Here is a 26,037-nt window from a genome sequence, read left to right on the forward strand (position 1 = left end):
TAGAAGTTCTTTTAAGTTCTGAATATTTGTGTGATCCTTTGGCAATCAAACCTCCCCAAGTCTGATAGGTACTTTGTGGACACAGTACTATTTAGAATTATTGGGGTCTAATTTCTTATTGTCCTTTTAGTATTAACATTTTTGTTTCTAATTCATACATTATATTACACTGATAACATCTGTAATAAAATGTTAATGACTGATGTAGGCATAATGGAAGCTACCAGATTTATGTTTCACATTTAAACATAACCTTATAGATAGTATACTAGCCTCCTGCATAGAGAGTTTCCTTCACACATAGGTTCCCCTAACTGCTTCTCCTCTTTTCCTTGGGCTACTAGTCAGTCAATATGCTTGTGAACCTGTTCAGGTGCTTGTTGATATGAAGTCTTGAAGATATTTAGATGAAGGTGTCTTGAAATTTGCAGACACAAAGAACTAAAGTATATCATCATATCAAATGAAGAAATGACCTTTGGAAGCAAAAAGGAAAATACAAAATGGGTTATGTATGGTTCATCTTTTGTAAAAATACAATTAATTTTCTATTAGCCCCAAGTCCCATCTCAAATGTCCTTAAAATTCCTAGCTGAAAACACTGTATTTTAGAATACTTTTTAATACCTTTCATACTTACACATTATATCCTTACTGTTCTTTTTCTTGTTTTGTTTTTTAAAACAGGGCCTATCTATGTAGTCCTGGTTGGCCTTTTGACTATGTAGCCCAGGCTGGCTTTAACGCATATCACTTCTCTTGCCTTGGCTTCCAAAGTGCTGGGATTACAAGCCATAATGTCCAGATATTCTGGATATTTACAAAAATTGAAGCATAGAGGCAAAAAAGACTAAAGTACAAAAGTGGAAGGACCTAAACATTCTATCAACTTTCTGCCATTAAATGAACTCACAAATTTCTTTTCTTTTCTTTTTTTTTTTTTTTTTGGTTTTTCGAGACAGGGTTTCCTCTGTGTAGCCTTGGCCATCCTTTGTAGACCAGTCTGGCCTCGAACTCAACAGCGATCCGCCTGCCTCTGCCTCCCGAGTGCTGGGATTAAAGGCGTGCGCCACCACGCCCGGCTCAAATTTCTTAAAAGAAGGGCTGTTCATATTTTTTTATCCCTTTGACATTTAAGAACTTAAAAAGCCTAAAAAAAGAGACTAGTTTAGGGAAGCATACATAAAATTGTTGTATTCAAAAGTTAAAGGGAAAGGTCTCTAGACACTGCTCAGAGATTATAGCCAAATACTTTAAGAAAATAAAGCTCAGAAAAAGCTTTTAGGGATAGAATTCTCACTCACAGGAAAAGGTCCTTTTTATTGGACAATTCTGTCATGCTCTTTCTATCACCGAAAGCTTACCTCTAGAGAGACCACGGACCACAGATGTTCTGTTTGGCCCATGTTCTGTGTGTCTGAATTGTCTCCAACTGTGTTTTATAGAAAAAATTGGACACAGTTCACCAGACTGCTCTATCATTGGTGTAAATCAGGCCCATAACTATACAAAATAGGTGCTTAGCTGGCTGGTGGTGCATGTTTTTAATCCCAGCACTCAGAAGGCAAAGGTAGGTGAATCTCTTAGTTGGAGGCCAGCCTGGTCTATAGAATGAGTTCCACGACAGGCAGAGCTACAGAGAAACCTTGTCTTGAAAAACAAAAAATTGGTGCTTGATTTCCCCCAGCCCCATTTGGGGGAGGTGCTGGGATTATACATAGGGTCTTTTGCAGGTTAGGCAAATAATCACAAGTTCACAGATGCACACAAAGCTTACATCACCTAGATATCCCTATTCTTTCCTCTAGAAGTTTCAGAGTTTCAAATCTAACATTGTGAGGTGCTCAGCCATAAATGGGACATCTAAACTATAACCCTTCTGAGGGCTCAGGGAACATGGAAGAGGGGGCAGAAAGATGGGAAGAGCCAGAGGCTGGGGAAAAAAAAGACATCAATGTTGTATAAATGCGGCTCCCCAATTGTCCCCTGATATACCAAAAAAGCAGTTTATAGCCAATCAGTGAGCAGGGGAGAGAACAGGGCTAGACTTCCTGCCAGCCAAGGGAGAAGGAGTTAGAAGAGGAAGCAGGGGATTCAGCCACGGGAGAGATCCAAGAGACAGATCAGGAAAGGTACAAAATGCAAGTATCTCTGGGATGTATGCTGGGAAGAAACCAGATTATTTAGAGGGTTAAGAATAGAGTAATAACTTCTCAGTTATAATGTTGTAAAGCTTATTAAAGAAATATAAAAGTCAATTATTTGTATGTTAGCTGAGTTGAGAGAAACCGAAAAACAAAGTTTTGTAAAAGTAACTTTAACATACATTCCCTTCTTAATCAGGGTATAATCAATGAGAATTTAACCTTTGCTTAATGACCAAGTCATTAATAAAACATTGTCACCAAGGGCCATATATTCAAGGTTGTTACCTCAAACATAAGCTAGTCTTTGACTCTTACCCTGAGAGACGAGTGGTACTATCTTTTCTGTTTCTCCAACATTCAGTGGCAGTTTGGGGTGCAGCAGGTGCTAATTCCAACCCCATCCAACTGGTTTGTCCCCTGATACGAGCTGGGGATAATTTTAATAAGCTTGTAAAGTTGGAAAGTCTTGGGCAAAATAGACTTTTTGACATATCTGTTCCGATTTAGGGGAGAGAAAAGTTATTTTTAGGTCTAGGCTATTTGAAGCCTGACCTCTCAGATATGAAAGTCACTTCTACACATAATATATATGTTTCATGGGTTTACACTTAAATATGCAGAACATTATGTGGACTATACATATGATCCCATTGAAGTGGTTCTTAAACTGAGCTGACATGCTAAAAAAAAAAAAACCAAAAACAAGCTGGAAAGTACTTACCATTGCTATCCATAAAACAACATATTCATCTATGAAATTATTAAAGTATTGGTCTAAAAACAAAAGACCTGGCCCAACAAACACAGTATCTTGAAGATATAGTTCACTTTTCGTCATATGAGCTATCTATAAAAAAGCAAATAAAACAATTTCACTGTTAAGACAAGTCCATTTCATATTTGATAAAGGAATACTTAATGCACATCTCAAGTTCACAAGCAGATAGTTTGTTAAAAGTCCTAATATAGGGGCTGGAGAGGTGGCTCAGAGGTTAAGAGCACTGGCTGCTCTTCCAGAGGTCCTGAGTTCAATTCCCAGCAACCACATGGTGGCTCATAACTAAGATGAGATCTGATGCCCTTTTCTGGCATGCAGGTGCACATGCAAGTAGAGCACAATGTATATAATAATAGCAACAACAACAACAATAATAATAATGTCCTAATATACAAGCTCCTTGGTAGCAGAAAGTTATAGTTGACTATTATTGAGAATATACTGTTAACTCACAGTTTTACCTGGAGCACAAACAGCTATTTGTTTTTTTGGTTTTTTGAGACACCACGCCTGGCTAAACAGCTATTTGTTGTGCTGCTGACACCATAAAGGAAAACCAACACTCGAGAAGCAAAGGCAGGCGGATAGCTGTAAGTTCAAGGCCAGCCTGGTCTACAAAGTGAGTCCAGGACAGCCAAGGCTAACACAGAGAAACCCTGTCTCAAAAAACCAAAAAAAGAAAAAAAAAAAAAAAGAAAAAACCTGTTTTCAGCTTTGTGGTTGAAGACTATAATATTTATATATCATGAATTATAAAGAATTTCTTACCACCAGTTTTTGTGCAACTTTAGCAAAGACACATCCAAACATTAAGGTATAAAGGCAAGGGTGTTTTTCAAACAAATTTGTTGCAGACTTTTTGTAAATCATTATTGCCAATATAACAATTAATCCTATGTGGAGTCCAGGTGACAAGACACTGGTGCCCTAAAAGATAAAAGGAAAATAGTTAATCACCATATTTTAACATTGCATATATTACAATGCAAACATTTCCAATTTTTGTTTTATTATGAGGAACTCTAAATTCTCTTTTTGAAAGTAGAGGAAGCAGTGAACCCTAGGAACAAGCCATGATCCCACAAGGCCATGCTCATGATAGAGGGAGCTTGAAAGAGGATCAGGATAGTGATGGGCCAGACCCAAGGATTTAACAACTAAAGAAACTTATCAAATTAAGTAATTCTTACTAGCGTGGTATAAATGAAATAGAAATCTAGAAAGGTTAATTAAGAATGATTAAATAGTTTCAAGCCTTAGCACCTGGAAGTAGCTCCAGGATGTATGTACTCTTTTGGGGTACAGTCAAACCCAGTCTTGGTTGGATACAAGGGCTGCCATTGTTGCATGCCAAACAGCTCCTTGAAATTTGCTGAAGTACAGTATTAAAGATCCACAAGGCTCATTAAGACAATTTAGGTATTTTATATTCTCTTAACTGCCCCTTTTACACAAAGCTACTAATACACAGAATGTTAACTCTTCACATGTAATACATTTTCTCAAGTGTTCTTTGGGTAATAGGCTGGGCATCTGTGACTATTTCTGGGGATGCAGTCCCAAGCTCAGCAATGAGACACTGTATAGCTACAAGAAGCAGGGCCCTTCAGCCAACAAGATACTCTGTGGAGGAGAAGGAAAGGGCTCCACTCAAAAAGGACCATTTCTAAAAAATTATCCAGTGAGTCGTGACCTTTTGCTTTCTGTGTCCTGGGAGAGGAGAGGCTATCCTTAGGCTACAGATAGCAAGATTTATAGACAGTCTTAGAAAGTTTAACAGCATCCTGTTCTCCAAGAAAGTAGGCAGGAGAAAGTGCAACCATTTTTAATTTTTTTATTTTTTATTTTGAGTCAGGGTCTCATGTAGCCCAGAGTGGCCTTAAATCCATTATGTCGCTGAGGATGCCATGATTCTCCTGACGCCACCGATCAGGTGATGATGGTATTATAAGCATGTGCTGCCAGGCCTGGCTTTGAACATCTATTTCATGCAAAGAACTTGAGTATAAACAGTATATGACTAAATTCAAACTTTCTCAGAACCCTTTGGTTGTACAACAATAACAAGGCACAACAGATACTGCTTCAATTTTGTGTGTGTGTGTGTGTGTGTGTGTGTGTGTGTGTGTATGCTTTAATTAACAAGAAATAAAATTGACAATCAGATTTCTCTATGTCAATTTTTACTAAGTAAAAGGCCATTAATACTTAAGACTGTCAATGAAGTTTTGTAAAAGTGTTAAAATAAGATGTATCCTGCTAACTACAAAATACAAGAGTCATTGATTAGAAAAGGCTCAATTTAACCTGGCTTCTTTCTACATATACAATTATATATTCCAGGTCATTAAATTTCCTTCAGTGAGAATCAACACTTATCATAAACAACATGTTGAAATTCTTCTGGCATTGAGGCTAACTGAATGACCACCAATATGCTCATTAAAACATCCTAAAATCTTTTACATTCATGCACGTTTTAAGCTGAAGACAGTACTTTTAAAAATGTAGAGAGCACATTTATTTACACATGTCAAAAATTCCATCTTCTTGGCCGGGCATGGTGGTACATGCCTTTAATCCCAGCACTTGGGAGGCAGAGGCAGGTGGATCACTGTGAGTTCGAGGCCAGCCTGGTCTACAAAGTGAGTCTAGGATAGCTAAGGCTACACAGAGAAACCCTGTCTCAAAAAACCAAAATAAATAAATTATTTGTTATGTATACAGTGCTCTGCCTGCATGTACTCCTGTATGCCAGAGGCAGGCACTAGATCACAGTATAGATGGTTGTGAGCCACCATGTGGTTGCTGGAAATTGAACTCAGGACCTTTGGAAGCATAGCCAGTGCTCTTAACCTCTGAGCCATCTCTCCTGGCCCCAAGGTACTGACTTTTTAAAGCATATGAGGAAATCTACAAATGATGTTAGCATAAGCAAAGCATGAAGAACACAAAGAAATGAGGTTAAAGCTTTAATTCTAACTCACCAGGTAGTTCCTTTAAGTACAGATCACTAAAAGTTCCATAGAAATGTGTAAGTCAGAAACTGTACAGTCTATGAACCTCTGCCCTTTGGGATCCTTCCTGTCACTCAATCAAGAACCAATGTTCTGTTCTCCATGCTGAAGTTTCACCCAGGCACAAAATGAAAGCAAGCAAACGGCACCGATGATGCCTATGGTTGCCATGTACAGTAATTAAAGACTAAAAGAAAGGAGAACACTTTAAACTGTTTTAAAAGTGCTTTTGTGTTATGTATCTAAAACAAATTCTTCAGGATAATTGGCTGCTTTTTCTATTCTTGAGTTTTGGTGTATTTGATTATCTTTTTATAGTGATTACATATTCCTGCTGAAAAATGATGGAAACAATCTCTTACTGCAATAGTCGATCCATTCTTGCCAACGCCACCATGGAGGATCACATGGAAATAATTGGAACAGGAAAATATCACTCCACCTATTAATCCAAGGATCGGAAAGGTCTTCAGTTTTATTTCTAGAACAGGGATCTTTAGGGGCAGAGGAGACAAACCATTAATAAAACAGAACTTCTCTCCCTATTAACTAGAAAGACACATAACATGATCGTGTACAACAGGCGATTCTCTCCTGTAGAACCGATCATCAGCTTCTACAAGACAAGCAGGAGCTTTTCTGAGACTGTTTTACTAACTGGGAAGTGAATCCACCCAATCAGTTCAGCCCATTTGTAAGATTATAATTAAATCATTAATTTCACAAGCCTTTATCTGACTTAAACATGACAAAGGATAGTTCACTGGAATCCAGTAGCTTCTAAAAGGCAGCATCACAGGAAAGGCAGACACTGTGACCTGCACTTTATGTGTAATGAATACCACGCATGTGCATGCAAAAAACTAGTTAATATCCAGGATTAAACCTCTGGCAATAATATTTACCTGATGGTCAACCGCTGTTTAAGACAACTTCCAAAGGCAGCAAAGGAGTTAAAAACAGTAAGAATGAATTGCTAGATGCTATAGGCTATTATACTTTGAAAATAGACTCTGAGAAACGATACCCAAATTTATGAAAACTATAGGCTAATAACTAAATTTAGAAAACCGTAAGTATCATAGTATGAGAATCAGATGTGTCTCTCGTATGTTACTGTCGAAACCCTAAATGAAACAAGCTTAAGATTCAGCTGCAAATAGAAGACCGCCCCCCCACCCCCCCGACTTGATGACTAGAACTGCCAGCTGCTTCCTGGTCCACATCCAGCATCCAGTGGACTCAGGCCAGTGGTAGAACACCTTTGATTTTACTGTTATATGGGAAGGAGCAGGACTGTCATAACGACTTGAGAGTGTGCTGAAATCCTGTTCTGAGCTTACAGGTAGGAGCAGTACCTGAGACTCTAACATAGCTAAGTGCTACAGGGAAACTTTTGTTTTTAAGATTTGACTTTTTGAAAATTGTGTGTGTGTGTGTGTGTGATGTGATGTGTATGCATGGAGGCAGAGGGCATTTAGGGACAAATTTCAAATATATTTTACTAATTCTATTCAAAATAACTGTTTTCTATGGTAAATCTTGCCCTGAAAAAGGTAATTGGAGTGTATTTTTTTCCCTTTACTATTAGGAAAATAGGGACATTTTCTTCTGTGCAATAGAACATTCACTACAGAAATAAAAGTCATATAAATATTGCATACAGAATATTAATATTATTAAATGAAAGAAAAAACTTATAAAAGAGAATGACTGTTAAATATAACTGAGGATTTCTGAAGACAAGCAACAATCTAATATCTTCCTATGTACATTAAAAGCACATAAATGTAAATTTAAATATTTAAATTTACCGTATAGTCCCACATTGTTGCTCCTCCAAATGTAGATAATATAAAGACAATCACCAAAGCTAACTGAATCTCAGTTACATCCACTCTGCAGAGGAAGAACAAAGAACAGGCCAGTGTTTATAAATGAAGTCCTTGAACATGAAGGTGAGTTATCACATATGCTACAGCACAGATATGCCTCTATGCCCATCACTGAGTTCTGTGTCAGCTGACCCTGCTAGGTAAAAAAGAACAGCATTTGGTCTCACACAGTAAATATCGAGGTAACAGGACAAACTTAGGTGTTGGGCCTCACCATGTATGTTGCTTGAAACCAGTCTCTGTCATCTGCTGCTGCAAACACCAGGTCAGCTAGCCTGCACACTTCTGGGGATTCTCCTGCCTTCACCTCCCATTTTGCTATGGAAGCACTGTGATTACAGACATCTGCTGCTGCACCTGGCTTTATGTAGGACCTAGGGTCTTGAACTCAGGCCCTCACGATTGTGCAACAAGCACTTTACCCACTGAGCCACTCTCTCAGCCCTAAGGCAAGTAATTCTTCTTACAACTATTATTATTATTTCTCCTTTCCTTTTCCTCTTTTTCTTTTTCTTCCTCCTCCTCCTCTTTTTCTTCATCATTTTTAATATACTTATTTAGTGGGTGGGTGTATGTATGTGTGCCATGAAGATCAGAAAATAACTGAGGAAGTTGGTTCAGTGGGTGCTTCGCTGGCCGTCAGTGAAGTCGTGATGGTCAGGCAGGCTCCAGAAAGCCTGGCTAGCAGTCAAGCCCTGGGAGTTCAGTGGCAAATTTCTAGTGAGGAGGGGAGCCTTCCATCTCAGGGAATAAATGACAAGTCTCAGGTGGCCATGGTGGAAAGCTGATGGTAGCATGCAGCATGCAGCCAGCACCTTGCACATTTATTTCATGTGAAACCAGGGATTTATAAACCTTGGGCAGTGGAAGGGACTTTAAGGGTGAACGTGTTTGATTCGCTGGGATTGGAGGTGCTAGGATTCATGACTTACATGCAGTAGCACAGTCTTATCACAAGGGGAACACAGTACTTAATTATCCTATGGGCATGGGAGAATCTCCAGGTACAATTGAGGGTTACTGCAGAAAACTAAGATCTCCTTAGCATAGGGTAGGATATCTCCAGGAATCCCCAGGTGCTTGCCAAACAGGTCCAACCTGTAATCTTCCCTGAGGGCTGTGTGACACTCCTTATAAGATCTGGCCTTCCCAGATCAGGCGGAGAGAGAAGTCCACCATTATAGACTGAGCACAGAGGCTATCTGGGAATGTCAGATGACTTCAACCTTCTCCAGCAGAGTCCCACATTGTATTATATATTTATGTGAAATGGTAGTCTCAGCATTGATAATTATAAAACCAAACAAATGACTGGCTCTGAAAATGTTGAAGATCCTCTATGTCCTGCAATATCAAATAGCCAAGCTTTATTTTTTAGGTAAAAATAAATAAAAGTATCTACTCATTAGAATGCAACTTTTCTTTTGTCTTTATTGTTTTACTTTATGTACGGGTGTTTTGCCTGCACGTATGCCTGTGCACCACATGTGTGCCTGGTGCCATGGAGGGGAAAGGTACTCAACACCCTGGAGCTGGAGTTCCAGGTAGTAAGAAGGCACCATGTGGGAATCAAACCCAGGTTGGAGCCATCATTCTAATCCCATTGATTTTTGTCTTTAATAAATCATAAATTTTTATATATTTGTTTTAAAATAAAATTCCTTACGTTTTCTTATCAGTGAATGTTTTATAATCCATTTTGTAAGTCTACATACCCATATAGTCATTTCTCAGGGATAAAGGAAGGCGTCGTAGGTAGGAAACAGCGTGAGCAGTCCTGCTCTAGAGCATACCGTTATTCATCTCCTAAAATACTGCCTCCAGAATTCCACGTGCACTTTTACATCCTCTGAATACTTTTATCTCTACTTAAGACCATCATCTTCCATGCTAATCCATGTCTCCAGTCCACATCCCTCCCCTGAGCTCCCATCTCTCTTAGACAGGAGAGTAATAATAATCTCTTAGCAAAGATAGTAAATGTAGGGATTAGTTTTAAAAGAAGCTATGGAAGAAAACATCTCAACCGTGTTATTTGGGGTACAGTCAAAAGAATAAAACAGACTTAGTCTTAAGTGAATAATGGTATCCGTGGCAAGCAAACACCAACAACCGGAGAGATGGTGGCAAACGCGCACACACTAACGCTGTGTGCAGCACTTTCCAGGAGAGAATACAGGAAGGACTGATGTTTGCTACAGACCTCTCTCGTGTTATATGAGCTGGAAGTTATTCGGTGGTGTTTCTCATTTGAGGTTTTTTCTTTGGGTCGAGGAGAGGAGAAATTAAAACAATATCTCAATGCCTGTATTGGAACAGCTGAATATCCTAGAAAAAGGGCCTTAATACCCTTACCTACAATACTTAGGACTCTTATCAATGCACAGCATTTCAGTAGTGGTGACAGAGTCACATGTGACCAGTCCATCCACAACTGTCATGGATTTTAACTAATGACTAGAAGTAAAGAGTATATATGGGAACTGTGCTTTACCACAGGCTTTTGATCAAATTTAGGCTAAAGTTCACCCTATGTCCGTGTCTGTTGCAGGTAGGTCTGGTGCTATATATATATATACTAATTACCGGCTCCCAAGATCTAGCTGCTGACCTGAAAAGCACATTCTCAATACCCCAAGTATTGCTGTGTAGCCTTGCCTCCCTGATTGACTGAATAAAAGACCTACACCTGGGCAGGACAGAAGGAAGCGGGAAGAGTGAAGGTTCGAGGGCTCTGGGGAAAGAAGGATCTTGAGAGGCAGAAGCAGAGAGGGACCAGAGGAGGAAGAAAGAGGATCGCCATGGGATAGGGAAGAGCCGCATGGGCCCAAAAGGGCAACTCTGAAGTTCCATATAGAAAGAAATGGCCCAGATGAACAATATGAGCAAGCATTTTGGGATTATGGATGGGAGATAGCCCAGACAGAAACTGTTAGAACAGATAGCATGGGATAGAGAATGAGAGATAATGGAAGGCAGTTTAGTGGGTTAATACCTGGCCTGCCCCAGGTCAAATATTCTAAAATATATCAGCTGTCTGTGTCTTTATTGATTGTGAAAGTAGGTTAAGTAATACTGCTGTAATAATTATAGCCAAATAATAAACATTTATTAGGCCATACCTCTAAATTAACCATAACACATGTCATTTAAGGACACACTAAGTACAGGTGTGTTCAAGATCCAGGCACCCTGCTTCTGGGGACTGCATAGCCACTGGTCTGGAGCTCACTGAATAGACTAGCTGGATCGACACGGTAACCCTGGCACCTTCTCACATCCATCCCCTCGGCCCCGACAATGCAAGCTTTGCACTAAGTGGGTCTTGGAGGATGAACTCAGGACTTGCTGTGCACACGGCAAGCACTTGACCAACTGAGATCAATCTCCAACCATATTATAATTCTTGAGGCCAGAAAAAAAGAGGAATATCAAAATAGATAAAACTGTGCAGTTTATGGGAAGGGTTCAAGAGTAATCTGCAAGCCCCACAGACAGCGCAGCATGTTTGTGTGCTTTTCCCTGGTGTCTAAGAAGAGGCACCAAAGCATGTATACCAAGTAGTCTATAGCTCCAGCATCTATAGGGTGTTCACATGTTAGCTCACCTCTCTCACAGCTGAGTCCCTGGATCATCTGCTGTTGGTGACTATTGTCAAAGGGTCCCTCTTTCAGGGTACATGATACTTTGACAAAACAAAAAAATCATCTCCACCTAGGCATGGTGGCACATACCTTTCATCTCAGCACTTAACAGAGGCAAATGAATCTCTGTGAGCATAACGCCAAGCTGGTCTACATAGTGAATTCCAGACAAGTGAGGGCTACATATATAACCTTATCTAAGGATTTTTTTTGTTATGATTAAAAAAAAATTTTTTTTGGGGGGGGGTGGGGGTTTCGACACAGGGTTTCTCTATGTAGCCTTGGCTGTCCTGGAACTCACTCTGTAGAACAGGCTGACTGAAATCACAGAGATGACTGCCTTTGCCTCTCAAGTGCTGGGATTAAAGGCCTGCACCACCATCCCCCAGCTAAAAATCTTTAAACTCAACAACAACAACAAAACCATTAGATTCAATATCACATTATTTTATGAGCCAAATAGTGTTTAGATACTATCTATCCTTTTTCTTTATTGTTTGGGTACTTTATTTTATTCTATCCTGACTATTCTTACTTTAACTAGTAAGTCTGAGAAGGTTAGAAGAAAAATATATTGTCTAATAATATATAGTGGTTAGAAGAACAAATTAATGTAACTATAACTTGCAGGATGCCAGAATAGATTTAGGTGTAGCCCTGATGGCTATTCCAGGAAATTAGAAGAATTTTAATTACTGCACAAAGCTTATCTTCCTTAAGGTGGGCAGGTACCATTACAGAGTATAAACATGATTTTTGTTGCATTGTAAAATGTAGAGCTTAAGAAACATGCTTACCTTCCAAATCTTAACACTCCTGAGACATAAGTCTGCCAATGTGCACAATAAAACAAGAACATCCCAATAAAAGAGCAGAAAAACAACCAATCAGGATTCGTTCCTAGGCGAACAGCAATTGAAGCTCCAATGGCCATAAATACTGAAAAACCAAGATTAAGAACAGTTAAGAGGAGCTTCAGATGGCTCAGCAGTTAAGAGCACTGACTGTTCTTCCAGAGGACCCAGGTTCAATTCCCAGCACCCATATGGTGTCTCACAACTGTCTATAACTCCAGTTCCAGGAGACCCAACACCCTCACACAGACATATACATGCAGGCAAAGCACCAATATATATAAAATAAAAAAATTTTAAAGCGGGGCTGAAGAGATGGCTCAGAGCTTAAGAGCACTGGCTGCTCTTCCAAAGACTTTGAGTTCAATTCCCAGCAACCACATGGGGGCTCATAACCATCTATAATGAGATCTGGTGCCCTCTTCTGGTGGGCAGGCACACATGCATAACTAACAAACATGCACACATAACTAAATCTTTAAAGTTTTTTTAAACAACAGTTAAGAAAACAACTACTGAGTTAATCTGTTTAGAAATATGGCTTTAGGCCAGGTGGTGGCGCACACCTTTAATCCCAGCACTTGGGAGGCAGAGGCAGGTGGATCTCCGTGAGTTCAAGGCCAGCCTGGACTACAGGATGAGTTCCAGCACAGAGAAACTCTGTCTCGAAAAACAAAACAAAACAAAACAAAAAAAGAAAGAAAAAGAAAAAATAGAAAAGAAATACAGCCTTAAGGGACATAATCCTGGTATTAAAAAATGTTCCCAACTTACAGCTCAGCTTATACAACTTATAGCTCAGATCACTGAGGTTTTTATGTTGTTGTTGAAAGCAAATCACAGAAAGAAAAGGCGAAACTCCGCTAATTTACCTGTGGAAAGAGAGTCGCAGCCATGGTCAAACAGTTCCCCTAGAGGAGAGCAAGAGTTTGTCCTCCTGGCTTGTTTCCCATCAATGGCGTCCAGGGACTGGTAGACGAAGAGTCCCACGGCGCATAAAAGGTATGTCCAGTAAGGGGCCTGCAAGGAGACACAAACGACAAGAGCAGGTGACCAGCTATATGATCACATGACATTAAATTCCAAGCAGCTCAGGGTTTTGATCTGGATTCGAGTCCATGGCTTTCCTAATATCCCTGTACTCATAAACAGCACTTGTATGACTTTCTCACCAAGTCTTTGCTAAGTAAGACTGTCAAGGCAAACTTCAGCCCTGTCTGTGTCTGTCACGACTGCCAACAGAGACTGGCTTTACTCTCCCGGCCACGGCAAGCAACCTGAGATCCGAGAGAAGGAAACAGGCAAACTCCTCAGCTGCTCCAGGGACTGCCTGACGGGAGCCCAGAGACCTGTGCCGAGAAGGGCAGCGTTGAGAAAAGTCAAGGAAGGCAGTACTTGTAGAGCAAAGGAGAGCAGGGAGGCAGCTGCGCTGAAAGGCTACCTTTCAGTCTTTGGCTAGGAACGGACCTGTGCCTGAACAAGGCAAGATTGTTACCCAAGGCCAGGGAAAGAAGCCCCAGGAAGTGAAGGTCAAACAATCCGTGGCCCTCTCAGGCTGCCAGGGAGAAGTCACGTTCCCATCAGACACAGAATAGTTCTTGGAAGTGTACTGCCCTGGAGCCATCCAAATTAGACCTGGAGCTGATGTCTCTAATGAAACCTAAGACAGAGTTTAAAGCTAATTCTCAACCTGTGGGTCTCGACCCCTTTCACAGTGGTCACCTAGCTCCATGAGGAAACACAGATATTACATTACAATTCATAACAGTAGCAGAATTACAGTTAGGAAGTAGCAATAAAAATAACTAGTGTTATTTTTATTTTTATTTTATTTTATACAGTCCCACAACACGAGGGACTGTATTAAAGGGTTGCCGCCTTAGGAAGGTTGAGAACCACTGATTTAGAGGCTCCAATTAACTCTCCACAAGTTAACTGCAAGTGACATAGAGTGCATCTGAAGGGAAAACAATCTAGCACTCCAAAATACAAATCCACAAGGTTCAACACTCAGTCACAAATAACCAGCCACACAAAGAAGCAGCAGAATTGGACAGAGAAGCAATCGGTTCAATGAATGTCAGATGTAAAAGAACAGCTGAGCAGGACACCAAGATGGTTACTGTAAACACATTCCATGGTTTTAAGAAGGTTGAGAAAAATTAGAAAAGATGAAGGAAGAAAAGACTAAAGAGAAACTTCTAGACGTGAAAAGTGTAGCGTCTGCTCTGTAAAACACACCAGGTGTGTTTGTGTTTATTTAAGACATTATGCAAAAAAGATAAGTGAACTGGCAGACTAGATGAAAACTATCCAAAGTGGTGTACAGGAAAGAGACAAAAAATGCCTGGCCTCAAGCACAGAAATGCCTCTGGGGTAACAGGCAAGCAGGTATGTGTACGTGTTTCAGAAAGAAGAGAGACAGGTGGGCCAGAAAAATGACAGGAAACAATGACTGAAATATTTCCAGATGTTATGACAGCTATGAACCTACACACGCGGGAAGCTCACAAAAGCCCAGGCAGAGTAAGTTCAGTTTAAAACCAACCAAGGCGTTAGGTTGAGAGTGAGTAATTGTAATCCCAGCTAAGACAGGAGAGCCATGAGTTCAAAGTTCACAGAAAGCTCTAGGCTAGTGGAGGCTATACAGGACACACACACACACACACACACACACACACACACACACACACACACACACACACGCACGTAAGCACACACACACTCCACCAAGGCAAATAATAATAATAATAAAAACACTGTGACAAAATCATTTGAAAAGCCAAAGAAAAAGACACATTTCTTAAATATAGTGGTGCATGCACACATCACAGAGGAAAGGGTCATCAATTTGAAGCTGGAGCAACAGAAAATACACAGTTCAAGCATTAGGCAAGAGACTTCTTCCTTCCTTTCTTCCTTTTATTGTTTTGGAGACAGAGTTTCTCTGTGTAGCCTTGGCTGTCCTGGACTTTGTAGACCAGGCTGGCCTCGAACTCACAGAGACCCACCTGCCTCTGCTGTGATTAAAGACATGCACCACCTCGCCTGCTTGGCTGACAAGAGATTTCTCCATGACCACTCCTCTGCCATTCATAAATGTATTCTCTTCCCCTAAGCCCCGTGATTATGTGAGCTCTTGATTCTCAGGTAAACGGAATGCGGGGTTTATGTTGGCTGGTGGTTTTGGTCCATGGCTACTTGGTTCCATGTTTCTCGATTTGAGTGTCGGGGGTGAGAGGTTGGGGGCGTGGGGGGTAGCGGACAGAATACCACCAGCAAGGAGCTTGTGGTAGACCAAAGCCTACCTCTTATCCAACAGGAGGCAGCTAAGGAGGAAGCATCTGGGGACAGGACATAACCTTCATACCCGGCAGCCTCCTCCTTCCAATCAGGCTCGCTTTGCCATCATCCACCCAGGCAGGAGGCATTGGCATCGGTGCATTAATGCACTGTAAAGTGAGACCTCAAGATCCAATCTCTTCTCAAAGGCCCACCAGCTGGCAACCGGGCCTTCTTGAGCCTTCAGGGGAAATTTGTAAATTCAAGCCATATGTAGCCAACCTAGAACTGTACAAAGCTGTTAAAGAATTGGGGTCTTTTTTTTTTTTTTTAAAGATTTATTTTATATATGTGAGTGCTCTGTTTGCATGTACACCAACATGCCAGAAGAGGGCACCAGATTACATTACAAATGGTTGTGAGCCACCGTGTGGTTGCCGGGAATTGAACTCAGGACCCCAGAAGAGCAAATAGTGCTCTTAACCTCTGAGCCATCTCTCCAGTCTCAAGAACTGGCGTCTTAAGTCGGATGTGTGTTTGATTTCTAGGCTCTGCCATGTAATAACTATGTGACCTTGGGCAAGTCATATAACATCTGACTTTTTGTTTGCTGCTTGAGACAAGGTCTCATTGTGTATCCCAGGCTAGCCCAGAACTCACTAGTGATCGCCGTACCTCTACCTCCCAAGCGCTAGGACTGAGGGCGGGTACTCCTAAAATAATCTTGCTTTACCACTTTAAGTCTGGATCACTTTGCCTGTAACAGGTGAAAAACAGGAGTTTTATCTGATGAAAAAAAAAAACCTGTTATGTCACTCTTTATAATAGCCTGGCCCATAGTAAGAGCCTCAATAAGGTAGCTAGTATCACTGTGTGCCTATTTTTTGTGGCGAATATACACTTTAAATATCAACGTTTATGATGATTCAACAAATATCCGTCAACCCAAAAGCCTATTCCTCAATTTTTTCTGAGTAAACGAAACTTGGCTGCTTTGGATAAACTTTATTTAAAAATCTATCGTTTGCTACTATTAAATGCTCAACACTACGGCTCACACTGCTGATTGTTCTGTTTTTACACTTTCAGGTATTGTCTTCAAAACTGGGTCTCTCCACATCCCTCACTGGCCTGGGGTGTGCTGTGCTGAGAGTTATTTTAAAAGATTCTAAGTCACTTTAACTCAAAAGAAAAGCAGTGTTGGTCATATGCGTTCTTAAAGGGGCAGCAAGAGACACAGCAAACCGAGCCACCACGCCATGTTCTGATCAGTGCGCTGTCAAGCTGGGAGGCAGTGAAAACACAACTGAGAAGTCATCCCAGATGCATAAAAATGAGAAGGGAAAACCCTTCTGGAATTTAAAAAGATCTTGGGAGGTTTTTACAAAGAACAAGTCTGTTGGTCAGTAACCCTTCACTGTGTTCTCCACTAAAAAGAAAAAAGCCACACTTTTTCAAGTCATGCCTCAAGTAGAATCAGAAGTCAGGAGTCAAACATCTCTCTCTCTCTCTCTTTTTTTTTTTTTTTTAGGTTTTTCAAGACAGGGTTTCTCTGTGAAGCCTTGACTGTCCTGGACTCGATTTGTAGACCAGGCTGGCCTTGAACTCACATCCATCCGCCTGGCTCTGCCTCCCGAGTGCTGGGATTAAAGGTGTGCGCCACCACTGCTGGGCAGGATTCAAACTTCTCAGATGGCATGCAAAGCCATTGCTCTTGTTGCACTTTGTTTTCTTTAATTATTTACTCGTCCCCCAAATGACAGGCTTCTGACAACAAATTCTATCTGAAGGACTCACCCCTGAAAAGACCATTCGTGTATAAAAGTGGACATTTGGGAAATTTTACCACTTTAAGTCACTAGATTATGATTTTAAAACTTCCTCAGTGCTCTGTCCACAGAAAGAAGATGCAAAAGCCACTGCCCTAGCCCGGCACTCAAAGCCTTGTTCTCCAAGCCCAGAGCCTCGCTGGGGAGCGTCTAGCCGACTTTAATCACCACCCCTGATTTGCTTCTTCAAAAAACTTCTTGTCACCTCACAAAACATAAAGTCTTCATTTCCATGTTTAAGAAAAACGGCGTTGGAGCTGGGGCAGGGAGGGGAGGCATGACTGCAGAGCGAGGGGGAGGAGATGGTACCTTCCTTGCCACACCCTGCTTCCACTAGCTCCTTGGGTTTCCCTCTCTGATCAAAGCTTTCTCCAGACTCCTTTCTGTCTCCCCCCCCCCACCCCACCCGCCACACACGCGCACACCCTAAATCTCACTTTCTGGTCTGAACTAATCAGGGAGGGACTCACCTAGAGTTTTGGCACAGCTCTATCTTAAACGCCGGACCTCACTCTCCAGCTCCATCCCCCCTACAGAGTCCCATGTCTGGGTTATTTATGGCTATTGCCTCCCTAGGCGTTCTCCCCACACCCAGCCAAGCCCTCGTGTGCTCACCTCCTTCAAGCAGACACCTCTTTCCCCACCTATGCTTCACCTAGGGAGGGATCACAGGGCACACTGTGGCCGACGCTAGTCACTATACTCCACTCCAAAATGCACCTCCTACAGAGCTTTCCATTTCAGCTGCCGTTCGGCACGTGTTCATAGGACTGCTGGTGTCGCAAGCACACACACTTAGAAAACTACACAAGGAGGGTATTTGTGAGTTTGTACCAATATACTGTCTTCGTGGGACAGTTTCATTAGTTTCAAATGATTTCACGGTTGGCAGGGCTAAGTTGAAACAACAGAGCTCCAGCATCCTCTAGTTTGTGAAGACTGAGTTCAACCAAGGGACAGACTATGAAAGTGTGCCTGCCTGCGTGCCTGCCACCCACGTCTGGATGTCCGTGAACGCCAGAGGGATCGCATCTCCTGGGGCTGGGGATCGAACCTAAGTCCTGCGGAAGTGGAATACATGCTGCTGATCATTGAGCCCCTCTCTAGTCTGTCAGGTGACATTTTTAAATCTGTAGTTTAAGTGAATGGTAACAAACAGAAAAGGGCTTTCTACCTCAAACCTTTCTTTAGATTTTTATAATCACATAGAAGATGTCCTCAATGACAATGTACAAGGCAAAACTGCATGACTTAGAACTGGAAATTGAATTATGATAATCTTTTATTTTATTGCTCTTAAAGTGATATATTTTCTTTTGCCTGTAAACAATGATTTAGTAATAATGATGATCTAGGAAAGATGTATTTTTTGTTTGTTTGATTGGTTTTTGGTTTTACGAGACAGGGTTTCTCTGTGTAGCCGTGGCTGTCCTGGATTCACTTTGTAGACCAGGCTGGCCTCAAACTCACAGAGATTTGCCTGCCTCTGCTTCCCAGGTGCTGGGATTAAAGGCGTGTGCCACCATACACGGCCCCAAAAGATATTTTAATATTCAATGTACCTAGGTGAAAACTGGAAAAAGAAAACATTTTCTTACAGAGAAATAGGTAGTACATCTGCTGTTTGTTATCTGCGTTTCATGGAGGAAGATACCTCAAATACCCAGATACTAGCAAGCTAAGAAGCCTGAAGAACGTGGACTCAGTCCGCTTGGTCAGAAAACAAATGAACAAAAACTTAAATTAGATCTTTCTTGGTCGCAAGCTGTACTTAGCAATGAGTATTAACTAGGAGCCTCATGTGCTATTTATTTAGGTTCCGGAAAAGCATTGGGGAGAAGACCAATTGTTCAACTTTAAGCACTGGGACTTCTTCTGTGTCATCCTGTTCATGGGACAAAGGGGAATAAGTAAAGTGAGAAAGAACAAGGGTGTCTGTCACACACAGGCTTGCTCTCACTTCCTGAAGGAATCAGCTCCTCGGTGGAGCTTCAGCCAGGAAGAAAATGATCTCTTAACTGTTGGGATGATTTGACCGAATAAGGGCATGCCACCTCTCATCAATACACAGGAAAGGTTAAAGAGAAAAGGGGGTAGGGAGGAAGAGAAGAAGAGAGGATGGGAGATCAAGAGGGAGGAAGAGAGGGAGGGAGGGGGAGGGGGAATAGGACACGAGAGAAGGGGGAGGAAGGGAGGGAAGGAGAGAGAGAGGTATCAGGTGGATGATCAGCCAGCTGATGGGGGATGCTGATGGTCTGCAAGGCCTTCTGCAGCAGAAGAGGCAGAGCCTCTGTCTGGGTTGAGGCATGAGTTGCTATTTAAAACCCTACTGCTGAAGGAACAAGAAGAGGAAGTGAGGTAAACATGGGATTTCCTAAGAATGAGGGCCCCTGGTTGTGGAGTGATTGCACAATTGCTGGCTGAGATGATCGCAGTTGATCCTCAAACAGGAGGCCCCAGAAGCTGCCACATGGTAAGTAGAGAGAAAAAGACACCAGGAACCCAGCTTTCTTTCCTAAACAAACACCCTTATCATAAACCTAGATCTACATTATAAAACATGCCATGCATCTGACTCCAAGTCATGTGGAGGGACGTTAAGCACCCAGAGATAGGAGGGACAGTATGTGCCAACTGCTGGCTGTTAGAATTAACTGAGACTTGGAGACAGATCATCACCAGTCCCAGGCACCTTTGAGTGTGTGAAGAATAAGGAGACAGGACTTAGATGCTGAGCAACACACACTATCTACTTACTGGACCAACACTACTTAGGAGTCACGGGTGAAGAGAGTTAGAAAAATTACTCAGCTTCTCAGAGATTTGGTCTCCAAACATGAAAGAAAGACAGAGAAAAAGAAGGGAGGGAGGGAGGGAGGGAGGAAGGAAGGAAGAAAAAAAGAAAGGGAGGGAGGGAGGGAGGGAGAGAGGAAGGAAGGAAGGAAGGAAGGAAGGAAGGAAGGAAGAAAGGAAGGAAAGAATAATCCCAGGGCTGGGGAGGCAGAGATAGGAAACCCTGGTGCTTGCTGGCCAGCCCGCTTAGGCCAATTGGTGAGGCCCAAAACCCAGAAAAAAAGGAAAGAAGGAAAGAAAAGAAGGAATCGCTGTGCATGTGCTTGTGAAAGGAGCTCACTCGGTGTCTGTTACTGTTATTCTATTACCAATTCTTCCAGATAACTTTGGCATCTTGTGGCTGATGGTTTTAGCTGAACAGTTAGGACTTAGCTCATGTACGTTTTAAAAATAGTTAATGCGGCACATCTAAGATTTTATACATGTAAGGCTTTGAATGAGTCTATGCTTTTGAGACTGATGGTTTAGAGCTGATGTAGTGAAAAAACGGTGTCACTCTCAATCCAGGATCTCCTTTTCCAATGCATGTACACTTTCACAAGTTGGAAGAAGGGTGTCCAAGTTTCCCTTTAATGGCAGAAGCCTCTGGAACAACTGCAGCTCTCGGCACCCATCATGTCTGCCTTTAAACTCCCATTCCTTTCACGGCCAAGCCACACATTTCCTAGTATCTTTGTGCTCGCTCACTCCCGAGCTATCAGTGGGTCACAAACCATGTCACAGCCTGGATGTCATGTGGGGTTGAAATTATCAACACCAAACAACTCCGTCTGCTACTTTTCAATTTAGTTTCACTCCAAGTTTTAGGTCACTGGCGGAAGGCAGTCAGCTGCTTTGCCAATGAGTGACAGGATCGGTACTGACAGGATCTTTGTTTCCCCCACCTGAATGGTCCCTTACACTGTGCACATCACTTGGGGCTTCTCTAGCGCACCATTCCAAACCCTTCCCTATTCCTCCCATAAAACAGTCCCAAAGGCCTGGGAGCCACAAGGTCAAGTTCATCACAGAAATGGCCCCACCCCTTGGTACTGATTTTCCACAGTTGTTATTGTTGTATTATTATTATTATTATTATTATTATTATTATTATTATTATTATTATTATTATTATTATTATTATTACAGCAGAATGTCTGGCAAAGACAGATTTGGGGAGAGAGGGATCAGTGTGGTTCGTGGTTTAGGTTGTAATGTAATCCACCATGGTGGAAAGGCACTGTAGCCACACTGTGCCCCACAGTCAGGAAGCAGAGACACAGACATGTCCGCCTTCCCTTTTCTTTTTCTTTCTTTCTTTCTTTCTTTTTTTTTTTTTTCCTGGTTTTTGGGGACAGGGTTTCTCTATGTAGCCTTGGCCATCCTGGACTCACTTTGTAGACCAGGCTGGCCTCGAACTCACAGCGATCCGCCTGCCTCTGCCTCCCGAGTGCTGGGATTAAAGGCGTGCGCCACCACGCCCGGCTCCCGCCTTCCCTTTTCTATGCGGTCACCCAGGAAACAATGCTACCCACATGCAAGAAGAGTCTTCACCCTCCAGTCAACCCTCTGGAAAATTCTCAGACACACTCCGGAATATCTCCAAAGATGATCCCAAACCCTGCTGACAAGTTGGATTCACCATACGCTGGTATAGACAATACCAAGAGTCCTCTGAAATGGATATTTAGGAAATACTAGAACTATGCGTTCTCTATTTTCTGAACTTTCATCCTTGAGAACCATCTCTCTGCTTTAAACAGCCATGGCATGGGCCAACTGACACAACTGCAAAGGGATTCACAACATCACTGTGTCAGCTGATTGGGGGGGGGGGGATGTTAACAGTCCCCACACCTGAGTTGACTTCTGCATGAAAATGGAAACCATATTTCTAAGTGTTCAGAAAGAAGGAGACTAGAAGAGACAAGTTGTGTATGTGAAAAACACAATGCTGGCATGCTGCTCAAGGTGGCTTTACACCCTGTCAGGTGCTGTGAGGCTTTTAAAGAGAGCCAGTAGAGTTCTCCAGTAGACTGTTTCCCTTCCTCAGGAAAACAGCAATTAGAAACAACTGGATGTCTCATTCTTGTAACTTCTCTAACTTAAATGCTCTGTGCTGGTGATGCGTTCAGACAGTTTGTGGGCTGGAGAGACTGCTCAGTATCACAAGGTCCGATAGTCTGTGCCCAAAAAAAATAGTCAGGTGTGGTAGCACATGTGTGTAATCCCAGTGCTGGGAAGACAGAGAGAGGAAAGCCCTGGGGCTTGCTGGCCAGCCAGCTTAGGCTAATTGGTGAGACCCCAAACCCAGTGAGAGACCATGTCTCAAAAAACAAGATGGGGGGCTCCTGAGGAATAACATTAGAGGCTGGATTTCTGGTGGACAGACAGACAGACAGACAGACAGACAGACACAGACACACACACACAGAGAGACAGAGAGAGAGAGAGAGAGAGAGAGAGAGAGAGAGAGAGAGTGTGTGAGTGTGTGTTAATTGGGAGCCTGTGACAAGCAGGGCACTTCCTTGTTCCCAGAAGGCAGGTAGGTTTCCTGCAGGGTGAATGATCACGGAGGAGAATACCCTCCGTGCAGCCAAACAGGATTGCCCCAGGAGCTCTCTGGCTCTATCCAGGACTTCTGGCCTCGTCTTAGTTTACGCACTAACACTAAGGAGAGCAGACTCATTTCTCTGAAATATGGCAGCTCTGAGCAGGGCCAAAGGGATTCAAGACATTGCTCAGGAAGGCACTCAGCCAGGCACGCAAGAACCAAAGGGTTTTCTCATGATCTGAGCAGTCCTTCAAAAGGTGGCCTTTCTTTTTCTGTTTCCAACAGTCCTGGATTGCTTCCCCCTCCGCCCCTTTTTGGTAGTTACTGGGGTTCTTGTTGAAATGCTAAGGGGAAGAGAGGAGACAGGGAAGGCAATCCCATGTCTATTGTTAGTTCATCAAATGTGTGTACCAGATGCCCCAGTCAGTGTTCTGTTCTCTAACTTAATAAATGAAAGGGGTAGGAGACGATGAAAGGAGTGCAGAATCTGTAATTCTCCTGATACATCACAATGTTTTGTCAGTACTCGCAGTATTTCTGCGGGAGAGGCAGTGCATTCCTTAGAAAGCAACCAGAGCGCAGTCACAGAGCCACGGGAACAAGTCACAAAGGAAGGCTGTCCCCTGCAAAGGCCTCCTCCAGGCACATCAGCAAGGGGGATGAGGCAAGGAAGCACCCACCCAGCTGCACGGTGTGTGAAGACATCTGCTCCTAGGTGCCAGAAAGCACCTCCTTAAACCCTGGGGCCACAGTTCACTCCACCGTAGGCTCTTCACTGTTCCTCACTGTTCCTCAAACTTTCTTCACCAGCTGGCAGCTAGGAGTTGATATTTCCTTTTAACAGGAGAAGCCACTTTCCATTGCAAGACTCCCGCCTTAACAAATGAGGCTTGGCAAGGTACTGAGTTGGTTTTAAAAAGAGGGTATTAAAAGAAGATACAGATCTCAAAAAGTTAAACCTACTTAAAAAAGAAAAATCTGAGTAGGAATCTGTAGTGCCATTGAAACAGATACTAACGTGAATATAAATGCACAGATTAAAAAGGAGGGGAGAAAAATAAATAAATAAAAAGGCAGGAAGAAAATAGCAAAACAAATAAGTAAAAGAGAATTATGCCACAATTTATATGAGGAAAAAAAACAAAAAGCAAGAACGTATTTTTGTAGTTGAGAATGCTACTGCAGCTGAGACTTCCCACTTCCTCTGTCCTTCTGCACCTTTGGATAACAAGAAGCCCCACCTATGTGTTAACTGCTAACTTTGGTTTGTTTTGTGAGACAGAGTTTCTCTCTGTGTGTAGCCCTGGCTGTCCCGGACTCGCTTTGTAGACCAGGCTGGCCTCGAACTCACAGAGATCCACCTGCCTCTGCCTCCCAAGTGCTGGCGTTACAGGTGTGCATCACTGCACCCAGCTGCTAACTCTTTCTTTAGATTTCCTGAACCCAGATGGCTTTTATCCCACTCTTCCTTAGTAACTGCTCACAAAAGAAGGTGTAAGCCCGCTGCTGTGGTCTGGAGAACACACACACCCTGGCTAGCCAAGACTCTGACTAAAGCCTGGCCCCACCTCCTCCTCCTCTCCCAGGGAGACTCCCCAACAAGGAAAATAGGCTTTGCCTAAAGCTGATTCCTTCCTCGCAATGCTTATTCTCCTGAATACTGGTACCTCAGTGGCCAGGAGCAAGGATATTTGATTCTGGAAACCCACGAAGGCTAAAGCTAGAAGTAGCTTTGAATCACCAAGTTATCAGACATTTAGCAACTGCATTAAACAGGCTCTAAGAATCTATGAGTCTAAGAATCTATGGTTCTACTTTAGGAAGAGGCAGCTAAGGACTGGAGCCCAGGGGTTGGTTATATACTCAAGAGCGGTAAATGCTTCATCAAGGTGTGGGAGAGGAGTTCTACCCATTTTCCCTAACATTTGATCCAAGAACAGCTAAAACCCACTGAGGGTTGAAGAACTGCATCTCTGGAGATTTCACGGCGCTGTTTCACTCCTGCGCTCAATTAGCAAACACTATCCAAGACGCAGCGCCACGAAGTGAGAGCTGGTCCCCTGTTCTATCCTGTAAGGACACATTAAAAACAAAAGGAAATGGAGGTTTTCCTACTGGGGCGCTACCGGGAGGCCTGCAACAGCAGAGACAGGGCTTTTTGGTTTGGAACCCTGGTCCTCACTTAAAGCTCTATAATCCTAGGAGATAACAATTTCTCCCCCACTCTATGGTATCTATGGAGTCTATGGAGTGGGGATATTAACTGTTAACAGAGCAAAAAGCAGCTCAGATTGGTGCCTGGTGTATAGAGAACAGCGTACTAGTTATCACTCTTATTATGGTGGGAGTTCAGGTGCTTTTAAGCAGTTGACTTGTCTTAGAAGGAAGAAAAAGGTTCACGGGGTCGTAGTGTTAGGGGAAGCAGTGCCAGAAGCATTGGAAGCTAAGTGGTCAATTGGATAAATGAAGATAGAAGAAGAAGAAGAAGAAGGCGGAGGAGGAGGAGGAAGAGGAGGAGGAAGAGGAGGAAGAGAAGGAGAAAAAGAAGAAGAAGAAAAAATCCCTGCTGTGGCAAGTTGTTCACGTTGAGTTCAGGGAAGAGCCCTAAGCAGAAAGTGTGGTCTCTGCAGTACTTAGACGCACCATTAGAGAAACTTAATATAAGCCATGGACAGCCTTTCCGGTCAGTTTTCCATCCCTCCCAATCACGGTCTAGAAATAAGGGCACAGCTCCTGGGTTCCAGGTGAGCCTGATCAACTAAGCGAGCCCCATCTCAAAATTTAAAATAAAACCATGCTGGGGCTAATCTAAACCCAGCGGCAGAGCGCTCTCATGTCCAAGGCCCGGGTTCAGTCTCCAGTGTGGCACACATGCAACGCGTGAAAAAGCACCCTCGAATCCTCAGGTCTGAGAAACAAAAACTTCCGAGCTAGGTCAAAGGCCCTTAACCTCTGTGGACTTCAGTTTCCTCTTATGAAAATACGTACCAAAGTTACTTCAGGCTGTCAAGGAGTTCTGAGACAGCAGGAAGGCCACCCTAGCAAGGGAAATCTCACCAGCCTCTTCAGGTCACAACAGGCCTTTAATCCCAGGAGGCAGGAGAATCTCTGTGAGTTCCAGGCCAACCTGGTCTACAAATAAGAGTCCAGGACAGCCAAGGCTAACACAGAGAGACTCTGTCTCAAAAAACAAACACCAAAAAAA

General features: G+C 42.6%; 1 protein-coding gene across 3 annotated transcripts in view; it reads right to left on the bottom strand.

Moving 5' to 3' along the window:
- The window catches only part of Chpt1 (choline phosphotransferase 1), a 30,559-nt gene that overhangs the window by 2,158 nt on the left and 2,364 nt on the right, over nt 1-26,037 (bottom strand). Inside the window, exons 2-8 of one of the 3 annotated variants that reach the window (XR_007833588.1) lie at nt 13,208-13,355; nt 12,279-12,420; nt 7,757-7,841; nt 6,305-6,436; nt 3,694-3,852; nt 2,869-2,994; nt 274-476 (exon numbers count right to left, since the gene is read on the bottom strand). Coding sequence is in view for 2 of the 3 variants with exons in the window: in XM_051172635.1 (XP_051028592.1) it covers nt 366-476; nt 2,869-2,994; nt 3,694-3,852; nt 6,305-6,436; nt 7,757-7,841; nt 12,279-12,420; nt 13,208-13,355 (903 nt within the window). In the remaining variant the exon portion in view is untranslated. The remainder of the gene's footprint in view (nt 1-273; nt 477-2,868; nt 2,995-3,693; nt 3,853-6,304; nt 6,437-7,756; nt 7,842-12,278; nt 12,421-13,207; nt 13,356-26,037) is intronic. The other 2 variants (XM_051172635.1, XM_051172636.1) reach the window with 2 other exon arrangements.

The sequence above is a fragment of the Acomys russatus genome, chromosome 31 (assembly GCF_903995435.1).
Source record: "Acomys russatus chromosome 31, mAcoRus1.1, whole genome shotgun sequence".
In the NCBI taxonomy this organism is placed as follows: Eukaryota; Metazoa; Chordata; class Mammalia; order Rodentia; family Muridae; genus Acomys; species Acomys russatus.